The following is a 25,274-nucleotide window of genomic DNA, read 5'->3' as shown; positions in this document are numbered from 1 at the left end:
TGATGTTATTCATGTAACAGAAGTCTAGAAACAACCCAAATGTCTGGTGTGTGTGTGTGTGTGTGTGTGTGTGTGTGTGTGTGTGTGTGTGTGTGTGTGATGTTATTCATGTAACAGAAGTCTAGAAACAACCCAAATGTCTAGCAATAGAGGAATGGTTCACTAACTATTCTATACCATGAGGGGAATACTAAACAGGTATGAGCTAGAACGAATACTACTATAGACTGATCCCTAGGGTTTTCTATATTCTTAAATTTAAAAATAAAATAAGACTTTAGAAGAACATATATTAGACTAGGAGGGTGGAATGAAAATTTATAGATGTTATCTTATATTGTCAGTTGCCACGAGGACAAGGAAGTAATTGGGGACAAAGGATGCAAACCAGATCTTTCTGAATGAACCGAAGGCAATTTATAAAATGAAAAGCAAACTGATGCAGATACCTGAATAAGATTGCTGTACTATACTGATGTCAATATTCTCACTGGGATATTATACTTGTTTTTCAGAGTGTTAAAGTTAGGAGAAACTGGGAAAAGTCTATCAGGATATCTTCATTATTTCATATAGCTGCATATGAATCTACAATATCAATATAAACTGAAACAAACAAATCTAGCTCTCTTCATAGCAAACTTGTGGCATAACCATAGGGAAGTTATTATGAATTACTTTAAAACCCAGCATTTTGATTGTTTACCTTTGTGGGGATATACCCTAAGAACAAAAAGTGATACAATGAAATACTGATCTGCATTCAGTAGTCTTACTGTTAAACAGTTAAAACTAGTAGGGTGAAGAAAATAAGTATATTAATGTACGATGGAGCCAACATTTTTAGAGATGTAATGTAGAAACATGAAATTTAAAAAGTTAAATAAAATTCAGTTAAATAAAAATTCAGAAACTTTACATTATAGAAAATTTGAAATGTAGAAACTACAAAACCTCATGTATCTATCACCCTCCTCCAACAAAGAACAACTCATTAGTTAATATTCTTTTACCTATATTTCTGTAATGTAGCCCTACCCTTAGCTCCACTTCCTCAGGAATGGAAAGATAGACAACAGGGTTTGAAAGGAGGCACAGTCACTAACCTATATAACTTCATTTTGTTTCTCCCTCCATCTTGTTTCATTTTCTTTCCTCTGAGTTCTCCTGAGCCTTTTCCCCTGTAACTACATTGGATCCTAGGAAGGACAGACCTGATGAACATCTTAAAAGAAAGGACCAAAATTATCCCATACGCAACACAGACATTCTTGGCACTCACAAAGTCCTATATGTCAGAACTTGAGGTCGTAGCCTCAGGTAACGATCATCCAGACTACAGACAGGCTAAAGTGACTGATTCAACCTGGAATCTAAGTATGGAAACCTCAATTCTTGCCTTTGTTTCTCTTTCCTACAGAACACTGAGACTTCTGTAAGCACCATGAAAACAGATTTTAGCTTATCAGATTTCTGTCTTCCCCTGCATGATCAAACTGCTAATATAGCTCCTTTCTCACCTGTATCTCTTTAACTGGTTTTTTTTTTGTGGGGAAGGGGGAGAATCAGAATCCAAGTCTGTAAGTCTAGGCTGCTGTGACTACCTGGATTTGGGGCTTTTGTCCTTACCCCAATGTCAATCCAACCTAGTACACACTGCTTACCCTTTGCCTGATTTTGAGGCAAATCTCAGACATTGCTAATACAATATACAGAATTATTTAAGTACTTATTAACAAAAAGTAAGGATTGTTTTATGAGTTAACTGCAATATCAAAATCACATATTTAAATGACTAACTCCTTGTTACCGAATTACTTCTCTTGTTGTCTAATAATTGTATTATCTAATAAATAAAGTCTGTAACTGTTAAAACAGTAATAATATGGTTGGTTTCATTTTTGTTTAAAGATAACTTTTATTTTGGAGTAATTTTAATCTTACATGTAAGTTGCAAAAAGATAGGGAGTTCATATAAATGCCTCATAGTATTAACATCTTAGGTGACAGTTTCTCAGTCTTGCCCTGATTGACAAGTTTTTTAAAATGTATTTTTTGTGTGTATGTGTTACTAGGGTTTGAAATCTTGTGCTTGTTAGAGGTGCTATGTCACTTTAGCCATGCCACCAGTCCTTTTTGCTTTTAGTTATTTTTCAGATAGGTCTCACAAATTTTTTCTGGGCTAGCTTTACCCTCCTACTCATGCTGCCTACATATCTAAGATAACAGTTATTGTTTCTTGAGATGAGGATATTGTGAACTTTTTGTCTGGAGATTGGTCTGGATCTGTGATCCTCCCCATTGTTGCCTCCTGAGTAGCTGGGGTGAAAAGAATGTGCCACCATACCTGGAACCTTGAAGTTTAAAAGCATTGGTGAGAAATTTTATAGACGTCTCTCAACCTGGGTCTGTCTGATACACCTCTAAGTTGGGATTATGGATATTTTTTTTTGGGGGGGGGAAATCAGACTATCAGAGGGTACATACTATCCTGGTGATGTTCACTTGATCACCTTGGTCAAAGCAGTATATACCAACCTCCCCACTATAAAATTACTTTTTTTCCCCTTTCCATACTTTGATCTTTGACACTGAGCCCACATTACCATCAAGATGCATTGTATTCATAAACTGCCTTGTAATATGGCACCTTCTTTATATAACTTCTTAAAGATAATAAAAATAATTAAAATATGAAACTGAGCCCACACTCAAGGCAAGAGGGATTCTCTATATGGAGTACATGGAACTCCTCCGTAAGGGAGGTTTGCCTCTTTCTGCCCACTTATTGTCTAATTATTTCCTTATATAAACATGAACTCATATATTAACCTTATACTTTGGGTTCTCAAATAATGCTATTTTGTTATTCAAATTGTTGTAGATTTGGCCGCTGGGAGCCCTTTCAGGTTGGCTCCTGTCTCTTTAGCATGCACTCATCCTTTTTTTGTCTATTCTTTTTTGGTACTGGGGATTGAACACAGGATGTTGTACTTGCTAGCAAGCACTTTGCCACTGAACTACATCCCAGTCCATGCACTCATCCTTTTGTACACTTAAAGAGCTTTCAGATACTCTATGACACAAGAAATTAATATATGCATTCTAATCCATATGTGTAGTATATATAGAATTACCATGGTATCTAGTTATGTGTATATGTGTATATATGTAATCAACTAACTACAAGGTTATATAGTTGTTTCTAACTCTAACCTAGTACTGCAGGGGTCATTCTAGCCATCTCTATTGTTTTTTTCTTTTTCTAACAGAATTTTAGCCTTCTGAATATTTAAAAAATTAACAAAATACTTCAAAATCATAAACAAAATAAAACAAGCAAATTTGGGGAAAATCTGCAAATACAAGAAAAGGGTAAATATCCTTTTGAAAAGAATGAATTCTTACAAAATGGCAAAGAACATTAGAAGGGGAATGGATGAGAGAGAAATTCACAAACATACCCTACAAATATGACCATAGCAATGACTAATGTAAATTTAACCCAAACCTTATTTTGACCTATCAAAATGTAAACCTGGATCTTCTCATTTACCACTGGTTTAAGTATCAACTGGCAAACTGTTATGGGAAGTAACAGAACTCAATATTACAATACACTCCAAGCTCTTTAGGATTCTAGCTCAGTGGTGGAGAATAGAGTTTATCAGATCTGTCTGGATCTTCACAGATTTGCAAACTGGCTTTACATGCAATTGGCCTTGAAAATCTGAACCTTGAATCTTGATTAAGATAGTCTCAAACTGCTAGTGCCCAAAAGTGACGAGGAGAAGTGTTCCAGTGAACAGTCCTAGGCTAGAGAATCACACCATGATTCGCTACTGAGAGTTTGGCCAGAGAGGGAAAATCCAGGCAGCTTGGTTAAGGAGACAGATCTGAGCACTTGCTGGTATCCGTGGTAGTGATGGCGGTGGCGGCAGCTGCTGGTGCAGCCATCATATCAACAGAGAGAGTCTGGGACAAAGGCTGTAGACACCGTGTGGGAGTGGATTCTACTCACCACCAGCAAGAACTGACAAACAGCATAAATTTTCGTCCTGCTGATCGCAGACCATGGATGGCCCAGAAACCAAGAGGCTGGAGTGAGTAGACCCAAGACATCCGCACTCCTTCTCACAGAGCAGCAGTGGGAAGGTAGCCCCTCTCCCACCACCAGAGAAGATCTCCATCTTTGACACTGACAAAGGCCCGGCCTGAGCAGCTAGATCCAACTCAGGCCCTGGAAGAAAACAATAGGAGCCATTCTACAGGTCACAGGAACCAGACCTGACCTGCCAGGCTCAGCTCCACCGAAGAGAAAGTTGCCTTTCCCAGGCAGAGAGAGCTCTGCCCCTGGAGGAGTGACTTTCTTCACTGGCTAAACAGAGCCAGAGGCTGCCCCTCCCCACTGCAGCCTAGTCCCTCAGTCTCAGCAGCAGGAGGGATAAAAGAAAAATAATTGAAACTTAGTAAACATAAATACCAAGAATGACTCCAGGCTGGGCTCTGTGAGTGTCTCAGGAGCTAGCCCCTCAGGGAAAAGCTACTGACTGCTGATAGGCCTCAACCCTACCCAGAACCTAGCCTCATCACAGCAACTCCAAGCTAGAGGAAACAGCCATCTCCCTCTTTTGTGATACTCAAAGCAGATCTCCCTCTCACTGAACTAGCCTGGAAGGAGGATCACAAAAGTCATGGGTAAGGCAGAGCTTTTCTCTGCTCAAACAAACTGACTTCAGAAACCAATCAAGCCACAGGAAGACCAAACACAACAAGCAGACCAGAGACTCCACCAAAAGACTGGTTATGGACACAGGGAATATACAAGATCATTCTATGAAGCCATCATAACCCTCATCCCAAAACCAGGCAGGGACTCATCAAAGAAAGAGAATTATAGACCCATTTCTTTGATTAACATTGATGCAAAACTTCTCAACAAAATTTTGGCCAATCGACTTCAACAATTCATCCAAAAAATCATATACCATGATCAAACAGGATTCATTTCAGGGATGCAAAGCTGGTTCAATATATGTAAATCAATTAATATAATCTATCACAACAACAAGAGCAAGGATAAGAACCACATGGTTATCTCAATAGATGCAGAAAAAGCATTTGACAAGATACAACACCCTTTATGATGAAGGCTCTGGAAAAACTAGGAATCCAGGGAACATTTCTCAATACAATAAAGGCTGTATATGACAAATCTACAGCCAGCATTATACTTAATGGCAAAAAACTAAAGCCATTTCTTCTCAGGAACAAGACAAGGATGTCCACTCTTTCCACTTCTCTTCAGTTTAGTATTAGAATCCCTAGCTACAGCAATAAGAAAATATGGAAACATAAAGGGGATCCAAATAGGGAAAGATGAAGCAAAACTCTGCCTTTGCAGATGACATGACCTTGCATTTAAAGAATTCCATGGACTCCTCTCCCAAATTACTTGAGCTATGTTGAAACTTTGGCAAAGTAGCAGGGTATAAAATTAACCCTCAAAACTCAATGGCTTTTCTGTATGCCAACAATGAGAAAAGTGTGGCTGAAATCAGGAAAGCAACTCCTTTCGTAATAGGCCCATAAAAAACAAAATACCTAGGAATTAACATAAGAAGTGAAGGTCCTCTATGATGAAAACTTTAAAAATCTGAAAAAGGAAATCAAAGCAGAACTAAGGAAGTGGAAAAACTTCCCATGCTCCTGTATTGGAAGGATCAACATCGTGAAAATGGCAAGACTTCCCAAGGCTGTCTACAAATTCAGTGTGATACCTATCAATATTCCAACCTCATTCTTCAAGGAAATAGAAGAAGCAATCCAAAAATTCATATGGAACAATAAAAGACCCCAAATAGCAAAAATGATCCTTAACAGAAAGAACAGTGCTGGAGAAATATCAATACCAAATTTCAAACACTACTACAAAGCCATAGTAATCAAAACAGCTTGGTAGTGGCACAAGAAGAGACCTGAGAACCAATGGAATAGAATTGAAAACCCAGAAATGAACCTACAGACCCATAGCCATCTAATCTTTGATAATGGAGTTAAAAAATTAGAATGGAAGAAAGACAGCTTCTTCAGTAAATGGTGCTGGCAAAATTGGTTAATCACTTGTAGAAAACTAAAGCTAGATCCTTATATATCATCCTGCACCAGAATCAACTCCAAATGGATCAAAGACATAGGAGTCAAAGCAGACACCCTGAAAACATTACAGGATGGAATAGGAGAAACCCTAGGTCTCCTTGGCACAGGCCAAAATTTTCTTAATAGAGACCCAGAAACACAACAAATCAAAGAAAGGTTGGACAAATGGGATTGCATGAAATTGCAGAGCATGGCAAAGGACATAGCTAGCAAGATCAATAGAAAGCCCACGGATTGGGAGAAGACCTTCACTAGCCATACAATGGATAAGGGTCTCATATCTAAAATATACTTGGAACTCAAAAAATTAAATCCCCCCAAAAACAATTCCTCAAAGAAACAACTGCCTGATAAACAAGTTGGCTAAAGACTTAAAGAGAAATTTCTCTGAAGAGGAAATAAGAATGGCCAACAGACACATGAAGAAATGCTCAACTTCTCTAGCCATAAAAGAAATGCAAATCAAAACAGCATTGAGATTCCATCTCACCCCAGTATGAATGGCTATAATCAAGAAGTCTAATAACAACAGATGATGGAGGGGATGTGGCCAGAAGGGAACCCTACAGCACTGTTGGTGGGAGTGTAAACTTGTTCAACTCCTTTGGAAAGCAGTATGGAGGCTCCTCAAAAGACTCCACATAGAATTCCCCTATGACCTAGCAATCCCACTTTTGGGATTGACCCAAATAATCGCAAAGAAGACCACACTAAAGCTACCAGCACAACTATGTTTATTGCAGCATTGTTTACCATAGCTAAGATATGGAACCAACCCAGATGCCCCTCAGTAGATGAATGGATCAAGAAAATGTGGTATATGTGTGTGTGTGTGTGTGTGTGTGTGTGTGTGTGTGTGTGTATTGGAACCCCATGCCTCCATCAGAAAGAATGACGTCCTATTTGTTAGGAAATGAAAAGACTTGGAAAAAATTATATTAAGTGAAGTAAGCCAGGCCCAAAGAAACATAGGTCCCATGGTTTCCGGTATTTGCAATAACTAGTATATGTCTGGAATAAGCAGAAAAGGTCAAAAGCTATGTAGAAATGACCAAATAAGATAAGGTTAAGTGAAAGGAACCCCAATATAGGGACACAAGTGGTTTTTTTCTTCCTTGCTATTGTTTCTAACGTATTTAATATACCATGCGATTTTTTTGTTGCTTTGTATGTTCCTCCCCCAGGGTATAACACCTATTTTCACTGTATTTGAATTTGGGGAGGGTAAGGGAAAAAACAAAATGTTTAAGTAGGGATACAGATTGACCCACTGTAACAAAGAGATATACAAGACACTATGTTGAAAAACGGACTTTACAATTTAGGCAAGGTGGTGGGGGGAGTAAATGTGGAGGTGGGAGGGAAGGGATGGTAGGGGAAAAACAAAGGAGGAGGCAACAATGCTTGATAGGAAATGTACTCATTACCTTGCTCATGTTACTGTAACCCCTCTGTATGCTATTTTTACAATAAAAAACTTATTAAAATATATCTTAAATAAAATTAAATATAAATAGATTAAATGTTCCAAGTAAAAAACAAAGAATGAGAGGAAAGAATGAAAACAACTTAACATTATGCCTTTAACAAGGGAAACATTAAGTCCCAAGGGCACAAAATGGTTGAAATTAAGAGGAAGAAAAAAAGTTGCCAGAAAATTAAATTCAAAATATAAAAAGATTACTGAAATAAAATCCACATACAATAAAGAGAACATACAAAGCTATAAACTGTTATTGAAAAGGCTAGTAAAACTGGCAAATATCAAGCAAAGATGAGAGGGTAAAAGAAAAGACAAATGACTAGTTATGGAGAATGCAAAAGATATTAACTACAGAGTCTGTAGAAACACTACAAATAGCTTTATGTAAAAAATGGCTTAAAACTCTTTCCCTAACAGAATACAACTAAAAGAAATACAGGGGTGGGTAGAATATTTGAATATTTCTATAAATATTTAAGGAATTGAACCAGAAACTCAAGAGCAAATTTGGTTTGGGTTAGAAGTGAGTTTTATCTATCATATAAAGGCAGAGTTTTCATTTTATAAGGCTAGTATAATCTAGGTCTAAAACCTGATGTGGACAGTAAAAGAAAATTATAGCAGTCATCCCATAAATATAAACATGAAAAGCCTAAACCAAATCCACTGATATATACAAAAGAGTATACGTCATGAACAAGTTTGGCCAACACTAGCATCAATGTAATTCAGTGCACTATTATTTTAATGCATGTAGGAAGAAGCATTTGATAAAATTAATCTTCTGTTCACATTTAGCAAATTGTACCATTTGCTCAAACAGAGGCAAACATAACTGCTACTTACTATTTTTTTGGATGTGGGAAGGAGCAAACTAATTATCATCATATGTACATATCAAATGCAGAAAATCCAAATGATTCTACAAATTAATTAACAGATTTTTTTTGTACTGGTACTGGGACTTGATCTTAGAGTCACAGTGTTGTCCCTCACCTTTTTCTATCAAGGCTAGTGCTCTACCCACTTGAGCCATACTTCTACTTTTGGCTTTTTGATGGTTAGAGATAAAAATGTCACATACTTTCCTGCCTTGGCTGGCAGAATACAATGATGTCAAGGTTGGTAAGCAGTTCTTAAAAATGCTAATAAGAAAAAATATTGATAAATAAATATTGATAAATTAGACTACAGTAAAATTACTATTTTCTTTGTGTTAATACTACTGAGGCTTGAACTCAGGGCTCATGCTTGGCCTTTTTTCTCTTAGCTGGTGCTCTATCACTTGAGCCATGCCTCCATTCCAGTATTTTGCTGGCTAATTGGAGCTAGAATCTGGCTAGTTTTTCTCCCTGAAGTGGGCTTTGAATTGTGAACCTCAGATTGCAGCCTCCAGAATAGTTAGGATCATAGGCATGAGCCATTATATTTTTGGCTGGTCCTAAGGCTTGAACTCAGGACCTTGGTGCTGTGTTCCTGAGCATCTTTCTTCTCAAGGCTGGCATTCTACTACTTGAGCCACAGCTCTACTTCTGGCTTTTTCTGAGCAGTTTCTTGGAGATATGTCTCACAGACTTTCCTGCCTGGGGTGATCTTCAGATATCAGCCTCCTCAGTAGCTAGGATTATAGGTGTGAGCCACCAGTATGGGGCTTCTGGATTCAAACAAATCACTTAAATAGGGATACAGGTGGACCCACTGCAACAATGAGATGTACAAGTCGTTATGTCGAAAAACGAACTTTACAACTTTGGTGGGGGGGGATCAAGTAGGGGGGGCAGGGGAGGGTATGGGAAGGGATGGGAAGGGGAAACAAAGGAGGATGCAACAATGCTTGATAAGAAATGTACTCATTATCTTGCCCATGTAATTGTAACCCCTTTGTACGGTATTTTCACAATTAAAAACAATTAAAAATGCCACTAAAAGAATGAAAAGATAGGTTGCTAAGTGGCAATTAGAGGAGAGTAATCAGGGAAAGCAATTATGACATTCTAATGCACATCAATTAGTAAAGTTAAGAATACAAAAAATGTCAAGCATTAGGAAGGATGTGAAGCACAGGTAACAAATAACCATGAGAATAAAAAGATGTTGTTACTAAGGAAGGACTAGCTATGGGCTTAACCAAGGGAAGTCCTAGGAAAACTATGTCTTAGATCATATACCATTGGCAGAAGGCTAGCTTAACATACCTACTTTAGAGAATAGCTTGGTATTTTCTAGGAAAACAAGTTGAATGTATTTTAATCACTATCAATTCTGCTTCTAGGTCTATGCCTAGAAGTCTGTCAATGTCTACCTAGGTATGCATGTACAAGGCTGTTTACAACAGCATTGTTCAAGTAGCCAAATCTAGAATCCTTTCAAATATGCATTAACATTGGAATAAATAAATAATAAAGCTTGTTCATTGCAATATTTTATAGCAACAATGTGAAAAAAATAGCTGCATGAAACAGCTTGGATGAATTTTCTAGACCAAGTAAAAAAGAATCTATACTGTGTGCTTCCATGTAAGTAAAGACTCAGTTGATGGTAGATTATACTATCTGGGGGTTATTCTTTGGATGGTATAAGATTAGAAGCAAAGAAGGGAAGTTCATATTAAAGTTCTTTCTGAATAAGGAAGGGGCTGTGATCAGAAAGGGGAAATAAAGGGTTACTGAAGGGCTGGCAGGTTGTTTTGAGCTGTGATCTTGCTTTGCAGTCCAGGTGAGTGGTATATTCTTGATCTTCCTTGACTTTACCTATAGAGGGTTGGGATTACAGGTGTGTACCACCATACACCTGAGTATGCTTTTGGTGATACTGAGGTTTGAAGTCAGGGCTTTGCACTTGTTAAAGCATTCTACCACTTGAGTCACGCTCCTTGCCCTTAGTTTTTTTGTATTTTTTGGGTTTTTTTTTTGTGTCCAGTCATGGGGCCTGAACTCTGGGCCTGGGCGCTGTCCCTCAGCTCTTCAGCTCAAGGCTAGCGCTCTACCACTTGAGCCACAGTGCCACTTCCGGCTTTTTTTCTTTTTGCTTATGTGGTGCTGAGGAATCGAACCCAGGGCCTCAGGCATGCAAGGCAAGCACTCTACCACTGAGCCACCTCCCCAGCCCCTTGCCCTTAGTTTTTTAAAAAAACATTCTTGTCTTAGGTTGTAGATACATGTTTGTTCCTTCTATAATAATTCCTTAGGCTGCATTTTTCTAAAATGTGATGCGCTGTATTTAAAAAGTTAAATTGAGGAGTAATGTATGTGTTTGTTAAGGGAAATTACTAAAACAGCACGTGTTCATATTTAGACATTATGCTGCAGTCATAAAATACTGTATTTACTGATATAGAAAATGCTTAAAATTAAGTGAAAAGAATCAGGAAACAAAACTGTATATACAAATGGAAATGTCAAAAATGTCCAATAATGAACTTTTGTGAATGCCATTACTTTTGTCATAATTTCCCATCATTTCTAAATTTGTGTAAGGTAAGTATATTATAAAAATTATATATTGAAAGCCACTTACAATTTTTATCTTTAACTAAACAATATCTTTAAATAACAAAATGAGCAAAATTTTCATCATATGAAATTTTTATGTACATAAATGCATTCAAAATTATTTTAGTGGCTTCAAGATTTCATATACTGTACAAAAAATCACTGGAGTGACTTCAAATGTATTTCTAAAATAGCAGCTTCAGAATAGTTTAGGAGTTGGAAGCATGAGTCAGGTGGTAGAGTGCTATCCACTGAGCAAAAGTAGGTGTCAGATACCAAGTTCGATCCCTGGTCTCAGACCAAAAAAAAAGTAAAAAAATAGTTTGGGTTTTTATTTTTATTTTTTTGGGGTCCGGTTGTGGGGCCTGTACTCTGGACCTGGACACTGTCCCTCAGCTCTTCAGCTCAAGGCTAGTGCTCTACCACTTGAGCCACAGCGCTACTTCTGGCTTTTTTTCCCCTGCTTACGTGGTGCTGAGGAATGGAACCCAGGGCCTCATGCATACAAGGCAAGCGCTCTACCACTGAGCCACCTTCCCAGCCCCAAATAGTTTATTTTTTAATGCAACGCTCAAAGCTTAAAATCTGTTGTACACTATAACATCTCAGTCAAGGATTTGTTTTCCAAAATTTTCAACTGATACCCAGATGATATTATTAATTACTTAAAAACAAAACCCCAAACTTAACATTGTAATCATTTTCACATAATGGCAGTTATATTTGGTCTGAAGATCTAGACATTTATCACCTCAAAATCTAGCTTCCATTTATCTCTTTTAGTTTGTGTAAAAAAATTAATATAGCTGATCTAGGCTAGGTGTGGTGGTACATGCCTGTAATCTCAGATGTTCAGGAAGTGGAGACAAAAGGCTCTATCTGGCTAGAGGCCAGCAGGTGCAAGAAGTTATGGAGATCTTATTTTGAAAACAAATAGAAAGTAAAAGGAATGGGGACGTGGCTCAAGTGGCACAGTAATCATCCAGAGTTTAATCTCAGGTGCACAAAACAAAACAATAGCAACAAAAAACCTACTGTCTTGGGAGGCATGGCCCTTGATGTCTAAGCATTTATATCTTGAATTTCAGAAAGCTGTTGTTTACCTAATGGAAAGTGTGGTTCCTGGTACCTAAACTGTGCAAATAAATGCTTTTTTTTTTGCTGAACATCTATTTGCTGGCTAAGTAGAATTACACAGGGTACCTATGTAATGAGCCCCAATAAAATCTTTGGGCATGATGTGTAACCAGAAACATTATACGGGTCACAACTCATTGCTTGGAGGGGATCCTTGGAAGCTTGTGCTGAATTTCCCCTGGACTTTGACCTATGAGCCTTCTCTTTTCCTTTTGCTGACTGTACTTTATATCCTTTTGCTATAATAAATCACAGTCATGAACAGGACTTTATACTGAGTCCTTTAAGTCCTTTTAGTGAATCATCAGACCTGGGTGTCGTATTAGAGACCATGACACAGGTCTTAAAACTAAAACCAACTAAACATTTTGATATAGTGCATTAAGAGAAATGTTTAGTTTGCTGAATGAATAGTAATCTGTGTCATCACATAAAAAGGTAAAAGCAAAAGAAATCAGAAAAGACTAGCTATAAAATAATGTATAGATTTTTAAATAAGTTAAATGCTGCAGTCCAGATTTTTATTGCTTGATGTGACAGACATTTTTCCATTAGTGGCCATCTGGCTGGTATGCAATAATTAGTCTGAGCCTATCAGTATAAATGATTTCCACAAACACTCCTTTCCCTATACATAAATATCAGACAAAAAGAAAATAAAGCAAGTCCTAATCTATTAACTCCTTTGTGAGCTTCAAAACCCCAAACTGCTAATATTATTTTAAAAGATACAAACTATTGTTTTCATGCCAGTAATTAAATCCACAGTTAATTACTATAAAAGTCTCCCTGTGGTATATGTAATCATACTATAATAAAGTAATTAAAATTCCTTAGCCAGCCAATTTAGGATTTACAGCTTAATTCAAGTAATAGACACTACTAAAGACAAGCCTGAATGTGTTATTTAGAAATAAAAATTTAATTCTAGAGGGGAGGGGTAATACAACTCATCCTTGTCTTCAAAATTGAACCTGTAGTTTAAAGTACGTTTTGGGGTTAGCAGGGGTTATACTGTGGGGGAGGGACATACAAAGCAACAAAGAAATAATCTTATAAATGCATTAGAAACAAACGCATGAAAGAAAAAAAACATTTGAATACATATCTTAGGGTTCATGCTTTCACTGCATTTGATGTCGGAATAATTTGTGGAGGGGAAGGGGAAAAACAAGTCGTTTAAATAAGGATACAGGTGGACCCATTGCAACAATGAGAAGTACAAGTTGTCATGTTGAAAACGAACTTTACAACTTTGGTGTGTGTGTGGGGGGGGGGGAGGATTGGGTCAGGGGAAGGGGAAGCTGGGAAGGGATGGGAAGGGGAAACAAAGGAGGAGGCTGCAATGCTTGGTAAGAAATGTACTCATTATCTTGCCCATGTAATTGTAACCCCTCTGTACAGTATTTTCACAATAAAAAATAAATAATTTTTTTAAAAAAGTACGTTTTGGCAAAATGTACAAATTTAAGAGTACTCAAAGCAAAGAATATAATGCAGACACATACAGATGTCTAACAAACTACTATCGGTGTTGGGGAAATGACAATGTAATTTATATGGTATTAACCTATTTTAAAGACCAGTTATCTCAACCTGCCCTAATAGGATCCGCATCTATTCAAACTGAATGTCTAGGGTGGGACCTGGGTATGTGCTTGTCTAACAAATTTCACACAAAGGTTTTCTCACCTAAATTTGGAAATCAACTAGTCTTATATTTTCTAGCTCTAAATTTCTGGTACTGTGAGTTTCTGTATTTAACAACACTTCCAACTTATAAATTGCTTGTAGTTAAGTGGATATCAACTAGTTCTAAGGATTTCCCAATATTATGCATCATGACTGGGCCACATAATTTATTATAATTAGTTTACAAAGAGAAAGGAGTGTTGATTATATATAGTCTCTGGAAAAGACAGATACGGATACTACATCAAGAAACTTGCTAATAAGCTAAATATATTGTTTTGTTTAGTATCTCTCCATGTAAATAAGAGATGTTTCCAAGCAACCAAGGAAGAACAAAGTTGTATGAGCTGATCTCATTTGTTTTCCCTTTTCTTGTTTACTCTGTCTTGGTATAATGCTAGAAAACTGTGAAAGGACCCAAATCCCTTATAAGGATCCCTTATAATGATCCCTTGAATACTAGAGGAATTATATGTAATATAATATATATAATACATAATATGATGTATATAACATATACTATATAATATAATGTTATATATAGATGTATATATTTCCCCTAGTGTTATATATATATGTGTGTGTGTATATATATATTGCTAGGAACATGGAACTAATTCTGGAGTAGCTTAATGTAGACGAAATACTTCACCTCGCCAGTAGGTGGAGCCACGCACAAGTATATTAGCATTGCTCTTTGATGCACTCAAATGTTTCTTGTTTGAAACCAAAAGATCAAAGAGGATGCAAAAAAAATGAGCAAAGAGAACTGTTAAGGTGAATTTATAAAATAATGATACTAGAAAACAGTTTAATATATCTATTTTTTTCTGGCTCTGCTAAGAAATAACTTATTTTAACTGTGAATTTATAATCCACTTACAGATCCCGAGAGCTCCTAAAACAATTCTAAATTTAGAAATCCGCCCTCATGCTCAATCAGAAAAAATGGAATATAACCTGAATGTGACATGTTATCAAGGAATTAGTTTTGATTTAGTTAGGTAAGATAATGGTTTCAAGTTCTTACCCTGTTAGAAATACAAGCAGGAGTATTTATAGGTAAATTTGCTATGATACTACTTTAGAAATCTCCAGGGGGAAAACAACAGGATGGGATAGTTTGAACAGGAATAGCAAAATGTTTTGATAACTGTTGAAACTCACTAACTGCTGTGCTGGCATTCATTATACTATTCTCTCTTTCCATTTGAAATTTCCAAAATAAGAGGTGGAAAAAACGTTCCAATGGTTTGTAATAAGATTACAATTAGCCCACTGTAAATATCCCACTTTAATAAGGTCTCATCTCTAGGCACAGTCACTGAATTATTTTTATCACAACTGTACCAAACAAAATTGGTTATAAAAATTTCACATAAAACTAAGGAACTAAAACCCAGACTTACTGACATCAATCTTCTCTCTACTACACCATCAGTGAGGCTCCTTTGATACAAAGAGCAAATGTGCAAAATTTAGGCACATGTAAAAACTTTGTTTTCTGTGCTCACTACCTTATAGTAAATGATTAAACATGCTTTTAACCTTATTACAATAAAAATATAAACAGAAATACATTTCTTGAATAGAGAATAAAATTAAACCAGAAAAGTGATTTGAAAAGAATTAAATTATGTTAAAATGGAAGACATGCTAGAAATCCTTGCTAGCCAAAAATGATACTTTATCTCTGGCCCCCTTGGATGAATCCAGTCCCATGTTTGTGTTTCTAGTGAGGAATTACTTAGTCTGTGACACAGCCAGCATCATTCATGAGATAAATCGCATCATTAGAGGACTTCTTTACCTAGAGGTAAAATCTGCAACTTTATGGTTCTACTTATGGCCGGCAATGCTGCAATAAATATAAGCATGTGATCTTATATATCACAATCTTACAAATAACTCAAGACATTGACTAAGCTCTACACATTGACTAAGCTCTACTATTCTGGGGATTAGCAGAACTAAAAAAAAAACTAATAAAAGCCAGGTGTGGTTGGAAGTTAGGAAGATTGTGGTTCGAAGGCAGCCAAGACAAAATGTTCACAAGATACCATATCAATCAATAAAAAGCTGGGCTTGGTGACTTGCACCTAACATTTCAGCTACACAGGAAGCATAAATGGGAAGATCATGGTTCAGTCCAGCCTGGGCAAAAATGTAAGACCCTAGTCGAAAACAACAAAAGTAATAGGGCTTAGAACCATGGTTCAAGTGGTGGAGTAATTGTCTAGCAAGCATAAAACTTCTAATCTTTTCAAGAGTTCTTCATAACAGAGGTCTTAGCCTGGTACTCAGGAATGTCTGGGTGTGTGCAAAGTCTTTCCAGAGGACACATGAACTAGGATATTTTAAGAAAATCAATGTCTACATCTTCATTTGCCATGACTTGATTTGTCTAAAAATAATACTGTGATCTGCTAGTTTTCCTTTCACATCTCACACAACCTTCTCAAAAGACCAACCATTCCCCTGTCCTGAAAAGCCTGTCTAGCTTCAAAGGCAGCTGGAGAATGTGTAGTTACTGTGGGAGGGAGACACCCAGGGAGAAAAGAGGGGGATGGAAAGGTGTTCTCCTTAGTTCATCCAGATTACATATTCATGGCAAAGCCTGATCTATTTTAGGATTTGAAATCAATAGTAAGATGAGTGTCATTGGGATGTCTATTAACACTTCAATTTTATTTGAAAAATGAAGTCAAATTTTCTTCTGACAGAAAATGAGTCTGATTTGGCTGAGAGATTTAACAATGAGGACTTTCTTTGCCATGTAGGTCACATGGCAGACTTTGCTCATAAGCAAAGGAGATACAGGTGCAGCTCCACTGTTGGGAAGGAAATATGTCTTAAAGAATATTGGGCTGGGAAGGTGGCTCAGTGGTAGAGCGCTTGCCTTGCATACATGAGACCCTGGGTTCAATTCCTCAGCACCACATAAGCAAAAAGAAAAAAGCCAGAAGTGGCGCTGGGGCTCAAGTGGTAGAGCACTAGCCTTGAGCTGAAGAGCTGAGGGACAGCGCCCAGGCCCAGAATTCAGGCCCCATGACCGGACCCAAAAAAATAAAAGGAAGAATATTCAAGACACTAAAAATGGTATTCTCACAATAAAATATTTTATATACCAACTTAAAAATATGTGAGATGGGTATCTACATTTTCTGAAATGCTTTTTTTTTTTTTTTTTTTTTTTGCTGGTCCTGGGTCTTGAACTCAGGGGCCTGGGCACTGTCCCTGAGTCTCTTTGGGCTAATAGCTAGCATTCTACCACTTGAGCCATAGTGTCACTTCTGGCTTTTTTTCTGAATAGTTTATTAGAGATAAGAGTCTTGCCAACTTTCCTGCCCTGGCTGGCTTCAAACTGTGATCCTCAGATTTCAGCCTCCTGAGTAGCTAGGATTATAGGCATGAACCACCAGTGCCTGGCTCTGAAATTTGTTTAGTGGGTTTGTCTGCCAAGATTTTTTAGGCCATGTCTCTATGGCAGAATTTCCAGGCTCTTTCCCATTTGGTTATCTCCTTCTGTAAATACTCCGGTGTCCTGCTTATACTCCAGGTGAATGAGCAGTAAAACATCCAGTGGCAGTATGGTTTTGTTTGCATACTATCTCCTTTTAAATTAACATAGCCAAACTCTTCTTTCAGCTTTTTAAAGCTGTTACAAACAACTAACTACAACATTTACACCATCTTCACTTAAGTAGTAACAACTAAATTCTCACCGATTTTGCACTTACACATTTCAATGAAAGGGTTTATATTAACTGACTTTAAGTTTGCCTTCTTTGTTTCAGTTTCTCATCTGCAAATTTATATATTTTTATTTTTACTACACAAAGCCAGTGTGTTTAATTAGCTTTCTATAGGAGAGTAATTTGAAAAATGCCTCCTTGGGACTCCTGCCTCCTGGTATTCAGGTTCTTACATATTTGAGGTTGATCTATTGATTCATTTCTAATTAATATGGAGAATCAGTACAGTGCAATTTCTGATATCAGGTTATAACTTGTAAGACTATGATTTCTGTTTTACACTTCTCTTAAGCATTCTCCCCCTTGCTTTCCCTCCCTTCCCCATTCCCTCTCTCTTTTTTTTTTTTTTTGGGTCCGGTCGTGGGGCCTGAACTCTTCAGCTCAAGGCTAGCACTCTACCACTTGAACCACAGGGCCACTTCCAGCTTTGTTCTTTTTGCTTATGTGGTGCTGAGGAATCGAACCCAGGGCCTCAGGCATGCAAGGCAAGCGTTCTACCACTGAGCCACCTTCCCAGCCCCCATTCCCTCTCTCTGTTTGCTTGGTCTGATGAAGCTACTGGCCACTAATGTCACATGGGCCTTTATAAAGAGGCCTCTATGGGAGGGTTCATATGACAAGGAACCAAAGGATGCTTAAGACCACTAGTTCTTTGGGATCTGAGGCCTACAGTTCAAACAAGCTGAGAGAAACTGAAGACTGCCTAGAATCATGTAAGTGAGCTTGGAATCAGATCTATCCCTAGTGATGCCTTAAGATGACTGTCTCTGGCCAAACCATGGAGATTACCTTGTGAGACATGAACAAAGGAATCTACTAATTTGGGCCCACATTCCTGGTGCACAGAGAGTGAGATAATGCATGTGCATCATTTTAAATCAGGGAGTTCTGGGGTAGTTTGCTATGAAGCAGTGGATAATAACTACACCTCCACCTTGGTACCTTTTGAGTATTTGGCAAGATACCCTCTGCTTAATTTGCCTATTCAAAATCACAGATTAATTTTATACAGAATAGAGATGAAAGGCAAAACCCTGCAGGATACTGTAAGCATCATGCCCACCTTTGGTCCTCAGCTCCACCCAGACCTGAGCTCCTTCCTGCCCGGGAGTTCCTACCATACAGCTGGCCCCTCCCTCTCTCTGCCCAGACCCACCTGAACTCCCATCTCCCTCACTTCCTAACACCCAGACCCTCCTGCTACCTAGATAGTGGAGGCTGCCATGTGCTCTCTCTCTGGGGCAAATATGGCTCCTCTAATAAACCTTGTAATAATCTTTCTCCTGTGCCTGCCTGCCTCTGTGTGGTTCCCTGGCATGGATGTGACAGATCCTTTCATTGCTCCTTTCAGATACTGCCCCATAAATCTTTATACAATTCTTTGGACCATCATCCAGCTGTTTATGGATTGCTTACTTGTACTGTCCTTGGTTCACATTTTCTTCATCTTACAAAATTCTGTGAGGAACATGTCAAGTAGCTTACTGTAATCAAGACACATTGTTAGCTACAGATTTTCCCTCCTATTCTAATATGGTGATGATAGAAAAAGTCTGTTGTTAGTTATTTTGTGTTGCCAGAAAGACTTACTTCACTACATGGAGATCTCTACTCACATCCCATTCCTCTTCTCTAAGAGTCCCCTGGCTAGAGTTGCATATTTGGGGGTTTTGTATCCCTCTGGACTCTATAGTTTTTTTTGTAGTCCCTTCTCTCAAGTGTGCCAAAAGTATGAGGGTACCTGATATACTTCCTTTGCCATTGGGAACCTTAAGATGAGCTAGTGCTTCTTCCTGTGAAACAGATGAGTTCACAACTACTGTTGAAGTTTAAGAGAAACATGTTAGTATTAGCTAAAACCAGCAGTGCTTAAAACTTTACTCCTTAAGAAATTATTATAAATACACACTCACAATTCAAAAACCATGTAAAGCATTCCATCTGAGCTATATGTCTCCAATAACTCTACAATGTGTGGATGTTTCAGCATATGACAGATACTGGCTTCCCGCTTTAGATCTGCAAAACAAACATACAACATACTTCATTAGGTAGGAACAAACAACAATTAGAGTGAATGATGAATGAATGGATGTGATCTATGGCAACATGAAGACTTCTCTAACTAAAGAGATGAAATCCCCCATTAACACTGAGTTTAAGCTTTTACTCTTAAAAAATCATTGACAGTATAATTTTTCACATTTTTCATCAGTTAAAATCTGAGTCAGCTTTATTACTAAGAAATACTTAGTCTGAAAGTAAAATAAATTTACAAATAAGAACTTTGCCCAGCCAGGTGCTGGTGGCTCACACCTGTAATCCTAGCTACTCAGGATGCTGAGATCTGAGGATCGCGATTCAAAGCCAGCCCAGGCAGGGAAGTCTGTGAGACTTCCAGAAAACTGGAAGTGGTGCTGTGGCTCAAGTGGTAGAGTGCTTGCCTTGAGCTGAAGAGCTGAGGGACAGCACCCAGGCCCAGAGTTCAAGCCCCACATCTGACCCCCCTCCCCCCAAAAAAGAACTTTGCCCAAACTCTTACAATCTCATTGTAGCCTCCATATGTCTAACTCTTCCTTGACCTGTTAATAAGTAACTTGATTTACTGTTTTGAATTTTACTTCCTTTTCTTAGTTTTCCTCAAATCATATAAGAATGTATGTTCTTCAGCCTAAGATCTAGTATTCACAGACACATCAGAGAAGTTACAAGGAATGGGGAGCAAACACCAGTGTGGTTTAAATATAAAATGCACTATTACTAGAGTCAAGGTCAGATTTTATTATTTGTTTGTGGTGCTGGGGATGGAACCCAGGGCCTTGTGTTTGCTAAGTAAGTACATTGCTGCTGAGGTACAACTCTAGCCCAGATTTTTTAACATTATCTATGAAATGTGTTGGATAATTCAGTATTTGACCTACTTTACAGTGTTAGTTTGAAGAATGAATTCAGATAATAGAGATTAGATTGCTGTGTGAAAATATATAATTCTATTTAGAAATTGAAATAGTTATCATCATCATTGCCACTAAGACAGTGAGGGCTAGGGCATCACGTGTGCTTATGTACCGTAAGATAATCAAAAGATGAGCTTTGGGGCTGGGAAAGTGGCTCAATGGTAGAGTGCTTGCCTCGCATGCATGAGGCCCTGTGTTTGATTCTTCAGTACCACATACACAGAAAGAACTGGAAGTGGTGCTGTGGCTCAAGTGATAGAGAGCTATTCTTGAGCTGAAGAGCTGAGGGACAGCGAGCAGGTCCAGAGTTCAAGCCCCATGACCAATGAAAACAAAAACAAACAAACAAAAGATGAGCTTTCAGTGTTAACAGTTCTGGGGGCTTTACCTGTTTGCTTTAAAATCCAAGGTGGTAGTCTTATATTTGAAAGTAGAAGGAAGATAAATAGACATGAACTAAGGCTAAGAACAGATGGCACAAAGCAAAATAGGTAACATCATCTTTCTGACTCATTAATTCAATTTAGTCTCATCAACACGAGCAATGTTTGCAGATAGAACCTGAGAAGACTTGCTTACTTATGGGTACAATGAGGGAAAAAAGAGCAAACTCACTGTGCACCAGTGGCTAATGCCTATAAATCTAGCTACTCAGCAGGCTGAGATTTGAAGATTGTGGTTGAAGACAGTTTGGGAGGGGAAGTTCATGAGATTCTATCTCCAATTAATTATCAAGAAAGCTAAAAGCAGAGCTGTGGGTCAAGTGGTAGAGGGTCAGTCTTGAGCACAAAAGGCCAGGGGGAACACCCAACCCCTTAGTTCAAGCCCAGGACTGACATACACACACAAAGGAACAAGCTGTATGAAAGCACAGAAAAGGAGGATTGATAATACAGTATCAAGAAAGTCAAGAGAATGGAGGAACTAAAGGCACATGTGCATGTAGTTGATGAAAGGTTGAAAGTGAGTAAAGGCTACAAGATTCATGTAAAAATGTCACATACATTTTGAGTTAGATGAAAGTTCTGTGGAGAGGTAAGGGTGGAAGTCAACATGCAGGAGATAATTATCTAAATAATACAAAATTGTAATTTATCTTACTGGATTAACTATTCAATATAGTCATTTAATAATCTCAACCACTATCTGGTAGGTACTTTTCTGATGAGGAAACTGAGGCTTGAAAACACCTCAGAGATCACACAGCTGTCAAAGGGTAGGCTTTGGATTCTGAACTGCCTGACTCCAACTCCTCAGTCTTTCCATTCAACTAAAGTATATGGGTTTTTGACAGAATAGATGAAGAATCCAGTAGTAGAAAAGTAATAGTAGGGTCAAATAAGGTTTAGCTTATCTGTCTGTTATCACTGTGGTTATAAAGAAAGCCATACAAAGACTTCAAGTGGCAGCGATGAGAAGCCTACAGGAACCAGAGTCAGAAAACTGTGCTGATCTTGCCTTTGTCCCTATCACTTACAGGCCCATTGATAATCTCTACAATAAAATGAAATGGGGATGGCAACAGGTGATGTGGTACCTGCAGAGTCTACTAATTAGCTTCAAAGGGTAGTGGTAAGATTCAAATGAGAAGCCAGATGTGAGAGGACCCACGTGGGGTAGGGAACATGGGGTAGGGAACTAAGGAGAGCCAATGTGAGCTGAAGGCTCAGTGTTCACTGCAGAGGAAGAGATCAGAGTCACAGAAAAAAATGCTTCTATGTCCAAAAGCAGTTGGGAAAGCCCTGTAGGAAAGGAGGGGATGAAGCAACTATGGGCTTTGGGCAGAGAAGTCAGACCATGAGGAAGGCTTTTCATGAGGGTGCTGGAGAGCCAAGCTGGTCCAGGCAACATCAATCAGATACCTGCACAGTTCTGTCTCTCCTTTCAGAATGTTCTGCCTCCTGTCTCTATAAAAAGCTTAGGAGTTTTATTATTCCTTTTGTCATTTTATTCGAAGTCACCCTTTCATAGCTTCTGTTTTCACCTTAGTTACTCCCTTTCCATTCATCTGCCTTGATCAAAAGTATTTTAACTCGAAGTTCTGACACTGGAGTCGTAGAGTAAACAGATTTAGTGTGTGTCACAATGAAACTGGTTTCTTTTCCTCTTTTTAGTTCATTTTCTGTTTTGTCCCTTTCATGGAACCACTGTGTACTTCAGTCTCCACAATCACCATTGGCTAAGTGACATGTATGTTACACTGAACACTTGTAAGTACAAATGCATATTCTTAAGACCCCTCCAATTGAGGCATGCATTTCTGCTTGGTAAACAGCTGAATAAGCTCTTGGGTCTAGTTATCACATACCCACACTTCAAACAAAGGCAGAATTTCTGGGGGCCTTGTGCTGAAAGACTAAAGTGATTTGAATGTCACTGGATTTGACATTTCAGGGACTAAAATCAGAACACCAACTGAATAGCACACAACTGACAACATAAAAATATATTTGAAGTGACAGGGACAGGGTTGCAAAAGACATATGACTGTTCTCCATAACTAATACATAAAGTAAATAAACAAAATAGAAAAAAGCCCACATTAAAAATTCCAAATACATTATATGTACACTCTAATGGTAAATTCAAAGATTATTAAAGCCAAATGATTGTTTTAAAATGCAAACATGAATCTCTCTCTCTCTCTCTCTCTCACACACACACACACACACACACACACAGAGTAAATTCTTGGTATCCTTATTATAGTGTTCCAAGGAGACATCATCGAGGAAAAACAAATGATCAAGATGCCAGAGTTCAGCACTATCCTGCCAATGCTTAATTCATTTTTCCCATAATACTGCCCAGCTTCCACTAAAGATATGCCACTTTCCAGCGAATCTACAATTTCACTTTATCACTTAAATTAAGTAATTCACTTTTGCTTTGCTTTTTGGACATCATTTGCTTTTTGGAGAAACCAATATTTAGTAAAGCTAAAGGCAAGGAAATACTCAGCAGATCACAAACTGCTAACAATAACCATCAAATGAACTGTGCAATGCATGCATGGGAATTCAAAGTTTTTTGTTTTTAAAATTCCCTCTGATTAAAAAAATCATATTAGCATATTTACAAGGGGGTTTCATTTTGGTATTTCCACAAATGCATACAATGTACTTTGAACCTGTTCTATTGTATTTCCTAAGCCCCCTTGTCCACCCCTCCCCCACTTTCTAACAGTATTTGATAGGTTTCATTATGCTATCTTTACGGTACAGCAGGGTCAAAAGGTAGGTTTATTTCTAAGTCTTAATAAACCTCCACACTGATTTCAAGACCACCTATACTCTACGAGGGTTCCTTCTGTCTGTTTTCTTGAGGACTGCCATTCTGACCAGGGAAAGATGGTATTGCACTTGTAGTTTTGATTTACGTTTCATTTATGGCTTAAGGGTGTTGAGCATTTCTTTATCTTCTAGCCACTTATATTTTTCTTCTGAGAACTATCTAATTCACTTATTGAATTATTATTTTTTGTTCATTTTTTGAGCACTTTGTATATCCTGAATAATAATACTTTATCTGATTTATCACTGGAAAATATTTTCTCCCAAATTATGGGTTGTCTCTTCATTCTGGTAATTTTTTCTTTTGTGTGAAAAAAACTTTAATTTGATGCAATCTCATTTGTCAAATTTTGCTCTTATTTCCTGAGCAACTGGAGTCCTAGTCAAAAAATAAATGCCTATACCTATACCTTCAAGTGTTTTCTTAGTAATTTTCACGTTTGAGACCTTACGTTAAGATTTTCGTTGAAAATGAACTTTACAACTTTGGTGGGGGGGGTGGGGAGGATTGGGTGGGGGGGAGGGGGGAGGCTGGGAAGGGATGGGAAGGGTAAACAAAGGAGGAGGCTACAATGCTTGATAAGAAATGTACTCACTATCTTGCCCATGTAATTGTAACCCCTCTGTACAGTATTTTCACAATAAAAAAAGATTTTTTTATAGGGTGAGGGAAAGGGATATATTGTTTCTTTTATGTATAGATAACCAATTTTCCCAGTATCATTTGTTAAAGATGCTATCTTTTCTCTAATGTATGTTTTGGGCACCTTTGTCAAAAATCAGATGGCTGTAGCTGTGGGGGTTCTATTCTGTTCCATTGTGTCTTTTTTGTGCCTGTTTCATGCTGCTTTTGTTACTATGTCTGTAGTCTGGTGTCCTGATACCTCTTGCATTGCTGTTTTTGCTCAGGATTATGTTAGCTCTTCAGGGTCTTTTTGTTTCTCTATGAATTTTAGGACTGATTTTTATTTCTGTGAAAACTGATATTGGGCTTTCGATGGGAATTGCATTGAATCTATAGATTGCTTTTGGTAGTAGAGCCATTTTCTCAATACTAATTCTGCTGATTCATGTGCATAGGAGGTCTTTCTCTCTTCTGGTGTCTTCTTCAATTTCTTTCTCCAAGGTTTTGTACCATTCATTGTAGAAATCTTTCAACTTCTTTCGTTAAGTTTTTCCTGCTTTTTTTGAGGCTGCTGTAAATGGAATCGTTTTTCAGATTTCTTTTCTCAGACTGTTCACTGATGTTGTATAGAAAAGTTACTTGATTCTTTTTTTTTATTGTGAACATACTGTACAGAGGGGTT

At 37.8% G+C, this 25,274-nt stretch overlaps 1 protein-coding gene across 4 annotated transcripts in view; it reads right to left on the bottom strand.

Annotated features, from left to right (window-relative positions):
• The window catches only part of Cask (calcium/calmodulin-dependent serine protein kinase (MAGUK family)), a 343,930-nt gene that overhangs the window by 177,972 nt on the left and 140,684 nt on the right, over positions 1-25,274 (bottom strand). For all 4 annotated transcript variants that reach the window (XM_013030852.1, XM_013030854.1, XM_013030855.1 and 1 more), the window contains exon 3: positions 19,631-19,736. In XM_013030852.1, coding sequence (XP_012886306.1) covers positions 19,631-19,736 — 106 coding nt within the window. The remainder of the gene's footprint in view (positions 1-19,630; positions 19,737-25,274) is intronic.

Source organism: Dipodomys ordii, unplaced genomic scaffold, assembly GCF_000151885.1.
Source record: "Dipodomys ordii isolate 6190 unplaced genomic scaffold, Dord_2.0 Scaffold134, whole genome shotgun sequence".
Classification (NCBI taxonomy): domain Eukaryota; kingdom Metazoa; phylum Chordata; class Mammalia; order Rodentia; family Heteromyidae; genus Dipodomys; species Dipodomys ordii.
The sequence above is the reverse complement of the archived record's forward strand: the minus strand, read 5'-3'. Positions and strand labels throughout refer to the sequence as shown.